General features: G+C 47.1%; 1 protein-coding gene and 1 pseudogene across 1 annotated transcript; one reads left to right on the top strand and one right to left on the bottom strand.

The window, feature by feature from the left end:
* The first annotated feature begins 3,633 nt into the window (after positions 1 to 3,633).
* LOC134368508 (heat shock transcription factor, X-linked member 3-like) lies at positions 3,634 to 5,130 on the top strand. Its single transcript, XM_063084953.1, has 2 exons — positions 3,634 to 4,113; positions 4,540 to 5,130. Exons 1-2 carry the CDS (start codon positions 3,634 to 3,636, stop codon positions 5,128 to 5,130), a joined length of 1,071 nt encoding a protein of 356 aa, XP_062941023.1.
* Positions 5,131 to 6,397: 1,267 nt separating this feature from the next.
* On the bottom strand, positions 6,398 to 7,706 carry LOC134368507 (protein EOLA2-like; annotated as a pseudogene).
* Positions 7,707 to 8,615: the final 909 nt, after the last annotated feature.

Here is an 8,615-nt window from a genome sequence, read left to right as displayed (position 1 = left end):
GCCGATAACACACTGCTGTCTTTGAGTACCATGGTTTTTGGAGCAATAAGTCAATTTAGCACCTCTTATTAGTGACTAATTAGATCATTATTTCTAAAACAGGACCAAGGAATGTATTTTAGACTTCTGTGAATTTTTTATGGAAATAATATTTTTCTCTTCAATTATAACCTAACAAAAATTAATCATTATTAAATTCTGCACACCCTAGTAGCTACTTTGCTGTTTGAGGACTATAATATGCTTTCAAGGCCCATCTCATTTGTGTAGACTGTTGCATTGGTTCCAAGCCCTATTGCTTAGTTATGATGGGCTAAAGAGATTAAAAATTCAGGCTTATTTTGTGTGTAAATAATGCATTAAACAGAGAATTTTGCAGTAATTCCAATAGTTAAATTTGGTGGTAGAATGGAAGTTCAACAAGGTAATAAAGAAATGCCAGAGGGAGGGAAAAACAAAAACAAACAAAAAAACCCCTCTTCACTTGAAGGCATTAATTTTTCTGATGAAAATGGCATGTTATTAGTAAAACACTGTTAATTATGTTTTTTTTTAATATTATTAAGTTGAGATTTTATTATTTTGTTTGCTTGTATTTCATTCGTCAAATAGTTTGGGTTTAACATTACCAAAGGATTACTATCATAAGGAACCTATACCTAATTTTTTGCCTATGATTGAGATTTGAGTAAACAATTCTATTTAGGAAATTTGAGGGATTCAATTGTATGATTCTGCCATAACCACACAGTTACATTCTATGAGAGCAGTAGTTAAAGAAGCAGCAGTTTCTAGCACATACTTTTTATAGCACATCAAAAAAATTGCTTTTGTTGTTGACTGAAAAAAAAAAGGAAGCAAACAAACAAACAAAACCATCAGGTCAATAGTTTAGTGATTAAAACCTTATTTTTAGTTTTATTTTCAAACTATAAAGAAAAATGCTACTTCATTAGGAAATCAAAGCTATCAAATGTGAATTAAACTGTTGCTCAGTAACTTCAATTTGGTCACATGCATTGATTTTATTCTGAACTGGCCAGGGTATGAATAAAGATTTTGGTTCACATGAAGACTTCGTTGTAAAATACACATGGGCTAGGTAAAAAAGCTAGGTGTATATTATTAAAGAGAAATTATGGAATAATTTAGGTGCCTACTTTTACCTTGGTCATAGGGATATTTGAAGTCGTAGATTGTAGCTTATTTCCAGGTTCCAAAAGATATATTCTCCTCATAATTTTCTTATTCTATTTGTGTTACTAAGTATGTCAATATTATTTAGAATGCTAAGCCATACGCTAGTTAGCAGTACCATAAATTACACATACATCCCACCTCCATTAGGCCCTTCCTGTGTTCAGCAGTTCTTGTATCTTCCGCACATGGCCTCCTGTCTCTTTTTGCCTGAATCTATTTTCAGAACTTTTTTAGTGTCCCATGTCAGTGGTTCCCAACTTTGACTTCACCTTAGAATCACACCAGAAGCTTTTAAAGATCTCGATGCTCAGGACACAACACAGACCAACTAAATTTGCATCTGTGAGAATGAGCGGCAGTTGTCAGAAGTTTATAGAACTCTCCAGATGATTGCAGTGTGTAGTCAAGAGGATAACTCTCCCCAAAGCCATGTTTTCCTCAAATGGAAGATTATTTTGTTACTCTTAAGAGTGAGAAGAACCAGACTCCATAGACTTTCACGATCCTTTTTAAAATCCAGAACAATTGTTCTGTCTTCTTTATCATCCTCCTTCTAGCTTATATCTGCATCCTAGTACGTCATGACTCTTCCAGGTCCTTGGAACATCAATTAGCTCCACCCTCATTTGCATTTTTTTTTTTTTTTGTCACTTTCTTATGATATTTTTCTGCCAAGTTCTTTCCTACATACAATATAAGTAATAATAATTTTTTAAAAGTTAGCAAAAGGGTGGATTGGAAACCAATTGGCAGCAAAGTATATCGATAAGAAATTTGAGTCTTGGCCCTAAGCTAGCATTGGGTTGTGAAAAGAATATACTTTCCTTGAGCACGTTTATCCCCAGTACTGCTCTCATGCAGTGTGGGCGGTGAAATTTACACGACATACTTGGTACAGAAAAGCACGAGCTAAACAAACTAAGGAACTAACTACTTAATTGGGTTTTAGATTGGCAGATCACTGAAATGCCTGTCAACAGCAACAACAATAAAGCCTTTTTGTAGGAGGACACCATCAACTTACATACTGCAGGATACTCATGGAGAAGTTGAATGGAATCACAGTCAAAACACTGGCCAACAAACGGAGTGACGTGACTCCGTTAGAGCCGGCAGTACTCTTAGATTGCTTTCAAGAAATGATGCGCTACATTGTTCTTTCAGGAGAAACAATGAAACTACTTAGTGGGAAGAGGACCCAGAATCCTCTCAGCCTGGAGCAGTTCCACTGTAGTAATCCATCTCCTGTGCAGAGTGAATATTAAGAACAAAGTTTTCGGCAATGGCTAGAGAGCACGAATCACCAAAAAGACGGTTATGTCCTCTCATCTGTGATTGAAAATGACAATCGTTTGGGTTTTTTCCCCGACCACACCCCCACCGCCCTGGACTCACATCTGTTTTCAAATACACGTTGATGGGTATTTTTGTGTTGGACTCCTTTACTCATGTCTAGTTAAACAACTAGGAACTTTCCTCAGAATAGAGTCTCTGTAAAGGAAGCCTCAGAAATGAGAGGGTCTCCGACAATAAGAACAGGATCTATGAGGAAGAAATGGAAAGTAAAGACAACCCTGTTGTGATCGGTGGAGGGATGCATTGGGACCAAGCAGAGCTCCACATGACAGTGCAAAGCCCAGGCGAGCATGTGCCCATCCAATCACACATCCGTGCTCTGAGTACCGCTCTGGTCAAGGAGCAAGAGGAGCACTTCCACCGTGCTCAGGCGCAGACACACTCTGGGGACAACTGGAGCAGGTGGTAATAAGACACACTTGGTCTGGGCCCATTCGAGCAGATGGAACCCACCAGCAGGAGTGGATGGAAGAGACCAAAGCAGGAAAGAAATGGGGGGAGAAGAGGGACACCAACCGAGACTAGATTTCACAGCCTGGTAGGGACCACCATCTCCTGGGAGGTACAGTCACCCAGGGGCCCAGCTGACCCAGAAAGTCCTGGCGATACCCAAGTAAGTACTAACTGGGGACTGGCCCTTGAGCAAACCAGAGAGGCCAGCAACAGGCCACCCCTGTCTTCAGGGGTGGGAGTGGCCATGGGATCAAGGCTGCTCAACTCATCCAGGGTCTGGCCCTGTGAAACCATGTGTCTGTCAGCACATGGGAGACTTTTCTGGGAATCTGAACCACCCTTTCTACACTTTTAGAGAAGAGAGAAGCTGGGGGGCCCAGCCACCCGCTCCCCCACACTTGGCCAGTACTCAATCTCCAGACTGGCCGTGAGCCACCTATGTGACATCACATGACAAATAAAGAGGACGATGACTTCAGCAGCCGGTTGCCCCACTACCGAGATTCTAGAATCCTGTGGACAGTATTTATTGGGCATCGCCACTCAGAGTGAAGGCAGTTTGTACTTACTGGGACAGTGGTTAATGGTGTGGGGTACAAAGTGCTCCTGATGACAGTGTAGCCCATGGATAGTCAGGATACTGACGACAATGAAAACGAGCTCGCCTCATCTTCTGGTGGAGAGCCAGCAAGCGGGGTCCCAACTGATCCAAACCTGGATCCAAGGGAGGTATCAGACGTTCAAGGTGACCAAGCCGTGGGACAAGATGCAGACTCCCAAAATGATGAACAACCAGCAGATCAAAACAAACGTGCGTCCAGTGTAGAAGAAGACAGTGACCCCAGAACACTCTCCTTCCCGAGGAGGCTCTGGAAGATCGTTGAGGATGATGCTTTCAAGTCTGTGCACTGGGATGACGACGGACACACTGTGATCATAGAGCAAGACCTTTTCCAGAGGGAAATTCTTCGCCAGAGAGGCGTGGACAGGATTTTTGAAACAGACAGCATGAAAACCTTCATTCGCCAAATGAACCGCTATGGATTCAGCAAAATACGCCCAAACGCCTCTTCAGCTGATTCTCAGGGGAACAATAAACTTATGGTAAAGTAGAAAATATTTCTCTTACCCCTTTTCTCTGTTACTCAACATCTTTACAGGATGCCAAGATGAGTGATATACTACAAGAGTTTCATTTGAGAAGACAACTTTAACATGACCTATTATTCACTGAAAGATCAAAATCTACACGTTGAAAGCACAGATTTTGATATGAAACTACCGCCCCCTTAGAGATACTGTGTGGGTAGGAGTAGAGACTCAGAGCCAGGGAATGTCAAATGTACAGACTGCCACCCTCACTTATGAATTGTTTCTCTCTAGTGAGGTCCTGCTATAGGGCACAGTGACACTTGCCAGCCCCTTAAACATTTCTTTTCTCCATCATCAAATATGACCCTTGTGATTCTGGGAGAGAAAAGGAATGGACATCTAACCTCAGAGTGACTAAAATGTTTCTTTTTGTTTCAGCTTTACAGGAACCAAAATTTTCAGAGAGACCAGCCTGGGCTCCTTGAGAACATTCATAGAAAAGGTGACCTCAGAAACACTGCTCTGACAGTAACCTGTGCACCAACCGCAAAGAGAAAGAAGCTGGTACCTACGAGACAATCCCTACGAATCCAACACATTAACGCCAAGAAAGAAGCCAACAGCAAGTCCCAGGGGGAAGCCCCAAATGTCCAGGGACTCAGTAACCCTCAGTTCTCCATGTTCCGTGGGGGTACATGGTCTAGGAGCAGATTTGCTAGACATCCCATAGGAAATCGTCCCCCTCAAGAGCCAAATGATCCCAACAGGAGGGAAGTCACCTCTGAGAATGTTCGCTTTGAACCCAGGGCCGACACTGGGATGGAAGGTGCAGGGGACCCGGTACCCAACCTCCCACTTTACCCAGGCAATGGTCTCCGAATGTCCATGTATTGCATCTATTATCCCATTTGGATGGCTTCCCTCTTAGTAACGTCTCCCAGTGAGCTGCCCAATGAGGAGGAGGAGGAGGGCTCCTCCGAGTGTACGTGTGCATTCTGTGAACAGTTTAAGGACAATCCAGGTCTCTAAACTCACAGGCCACCGAGGAGTGATAAAAAGGGACATTTTCTAATGTTGAACAATTTTGGGTCTTAATAAACACAACAAAACCCCATGGTAGCAAATAAACCATCTAAACGAGAATCAGGACTCCGTGTCACTTCTAACCGTCTATACCACACCTGTCTCACTGACATGAGGCTAAAGACCCTGGCCAAGACAGACGTGGTCCCCGTTGTCGTCTGTCATTTGAGGCAGCAGCATTTCCACACACTCAGCAAATGACTTTCTAGAAACTGTGAGGGCTCGCCCAGCAAGATCCAGTCCCCTGAGCCTTGCCTGCTGTTCAGGAGTCAGAACAGCCTCAGTTCTGACCTTGGGAGTATCACCTTACATTATTCCCGTACCTTAAAACAGGAGATTCCTTCCTCATCGCTGTCCCCACACTGTTCTCAGGAAGTTTCTGTTCCACAGGTGAGTTTCCCAACCCAGCACCCAGGGTCCCTCCAAAGAGGCTGCCCCGTCTGCTAAGGGACGTACAACCACTATGTTCTGGCTCAGAAGAGACCAGCCACTGCAGTCCATGCCTGGCGGGAAAGCCCATGATCCTCATAGCTAAACACCACTAGAAACTTTGCTGGGAAATCACAGAAGCAAAACAGAAAGTTTTGCTACTAAATTATAACACTACTGATCACTTTGCAAAATCAGCCTCACTCAATGAGAGCTGTATCTCAGGTCCTTTGTTTGGATCTGAAGAAGCTGCGGGCTACACACCGGCTTCATGAACAATTAGCCTTCATGAGTGGGAGATGCGTGAACAAGAGACCTAGAGGAATCTGGAAGAACGGACAGCTGCACGTTTCTACATCTGATGTCCTCTTCCTCCTGGCTGAGTCAGGCTATTGATGGCTGGTCACTGTTGAGCAACCATTCACTGCTTGGGCCCACGCTTTTCACAAGGTCACTGGGATTCTGCTCAAAGAGTTGATGAGTTTTGACCAGAACAAAGACTGGGGAAACATGAGGGAGCCTCAAACACTTCACAGTTACTTTCGACACATTTATTTGTGCAATCCAGACATTAGCAGACCAAAATGACCAGCAACACCCCCTATTCCCTTCATGTGAGCGCAGAAACCTGTTTCTGTGAGTGCCATGTAGTGGGAAGCACGCTACAATGCAGGGGTAATTCACACTTAACCTGATCTACATGCACGTGCACCAAGATGGAGAATCAACAGTGCCATGATTTAGCTGGTTTCTCAGCCACGTTCCTCTCAGAAACCCACACACGTCACAACTTCTGCCACAAAGGGATCAGGCGCTCTGGGATGTCCACCTGGAATATATCCTTTCCCCCTTTGCTAGGTAAGGGCTCCAGTAACCACCTGGGGTGGAAATCACAGCCAGGTACTTCTGCTGCAGGTTGGTCAGGACAGCTTGGTTTTCCAGTTCCACAACCTCCTCAGAAGCTAAGTTTTCAGGACACTCCAAAGATTCCCCAACGTCAATGAGCCCTGTGCACAAAGAGAGAAACACACAGGTGGTTTTCCCTTCCATAAACCAAGGCCTGCCAGTGTGACAACTTGGTTATTCAAAATTATTGCCGCTACAGACTTAGATGACATCACCAAAAGGACAGGAAGGGCAGCAGGGCCTTCTCACGGAGCACAGATGATGAGCCAAACATGTTTCAGGAATCCTGGGTGAGGCAGAGGGAGGGCTCCAGAAATGAAGAGGACAGGGCCTGCTCCCCTGTGAAGCCACACAAGTAACGTGCAGGTGCCAGCAAGACTGCTGAGGGTAGGAGTTTGAGAATGGAAGGGCACCAGCCACTGCCCGGGAACATGGAGACAACCGGGTGCTGAGGCAGTTCACCAGGGACAGGTGCGGATGTGGACCCTCTACCACACACGGAGGTGAAGGGATCAGCCCAGGGTGCCACTGGTGGTGGGGACAGGGCAAGCACGTGAAGTCAGGCAGGCAGCCGACCCGCACAATGTGCTGTGCTGCCTCTGGTGGTCTCTGCCCCACACACACGCTCACCCACACACACGCACATGCACAGCCCAGCACCACATGACATCACAGACCTGACCCAGGCTCACAGATTAAAAGAGGAAACCGAGGCCCAGAGCAGAGAAATGATTTACCGGAGGTGATGCAAGCTGGGCCTGCAGACCCCAGCTCAGGGCCCCTTGCTGCCCCCTTGAAGGTGCGTTGCTTAGGAAAACTGCAGCAAACACACAAACCAGTTCAAAACACAAGAGAAGCCTCCAAACTCCCCACCCAGATCCAGGTTGGCAGCTCTTGGACTCATCTGTACAACGAACGGCACATCGTCACTTACCAGCTACCTCTCCTCAGCCAAACTTTTCCCCTTCCTGAAGCAAGGCCTGAATCTGAGCGGGCGTCATCCCGAGCCTCCCCTGCAGCAGCTCCCGACAGGCGTCGTCTTCCCAGTCCCTGTTAGCAATGTGGATGGCGATGCTATGGTTCTGGTGGCTGCCCAGCAGGGGATACCAACGTGTCTCCAAGGTCTTGACCCTGTTTAAGACAAAGCCAGCATAAGGCTGCCGGAAGGAGAGGCAACAGATCTTCATCTTCCGCAAGCTCTCTGGGCCTCGGTGGCCTGTGGGAACACAGAAGCTCATCACACACCAGTCCTCCAAGCTCACGGCCAGTGGGCCCGATCTTCACCCCGTTTCCCAGGTGCCCTTAATCCCCACTGACATTGATGGTTCACTTCTTCCATCTGTCAGCACAGCAGGCCCAAGGGAACACTGGGACTGGGAAGGTTGGGATTTGGGTGACTCAGATCTACCTGATGGAATGCTCGGAGAGCTCACGGACTATGGTAGGGACAGCTAGAGAAAGGCACAGGCAGGACAGCGTGTGGTCAGTGCTACGACAGAGGTCATCAAGTCCGAGGGGAACATGGAGGAGTGTGGGGTAGTGAGAGTCGGGGCTGGCCTCGGCCCTCTGGCAGCACACAGGGACAGTCCTGGGCTCTGCTTCTTCTCCTGCTGCCCTCCCCACACCCAGACATCCCCTATACTCTCAGCTCCCTGGCTGTGCCAGCCCCAGGCACCTCAGGCCCTGAGCTTCCTGGCTCCTACCCCAGTGCTGCTGAGCACAAGTGCTTGGTATCCAACCTCAGCTCAGCCCTAGAAATGACCTGTGACTTCAGGTGGCCCCGTCAGGTGTCTCCTCCCTACTCCTTCAGGTGCCACCCTGTTCAAGCCCCTTCCCCTGTCCCAGACCTGTGCCCTGAGAAAGAAATAATGAGAACGAGAACAACTAGCCTCAGTGCACACACACCTTCTATGTGACAGGCCCTGGGGTGGGCACGATCCATGCATCATCGGGTTGAACCCTCACTGCCAGGCCCACTCAACTGCTGAGGACAAGGAGGAGCTGGTGCAGAGCTGCTGGGTAAGCTGGGCTGTGAGAAAGAGCTGGGGGAGGATGAGCTGGGGGCGGGGCCGCGGGAGGAGGGACTGGGGGCGGGG

The sequence above is a fragment of the Cynocephalus volans genome, chromosome X, assembly GCF_027409185.1.
Source record: "Cynocephalus volans isolate mCynVol1 chromosome X, mCynVol1.pri, whole genome shotgun sequence".
Taxonomy (NCBI): domain Eukaryota; kingdom Metazoa; phylum Chordata; class Mammalia; order Dermoptera; family Cynocephalidae; genus Cynocephalus; species Cynocephalus volans.
This window is presented reverse-complemented; position numbering and strand designations above follow the sequence as displayed.

Coding starts and splice junctions, on each gene's coding strand:
- LOC134368508 (XM_063084953.1), top strand. CDS start 3,634: ATGGATAGTCAGGATACTGACGACAATGAAAACGAGCTCGCCTCATCT. Junction 4,114..4,539: donor AGGGGAACAATAAACTTATG/GTAAAGTAGAAA, acceptor TTTTTGTTTCAG/CTTTACAGGAACCAAAATTT.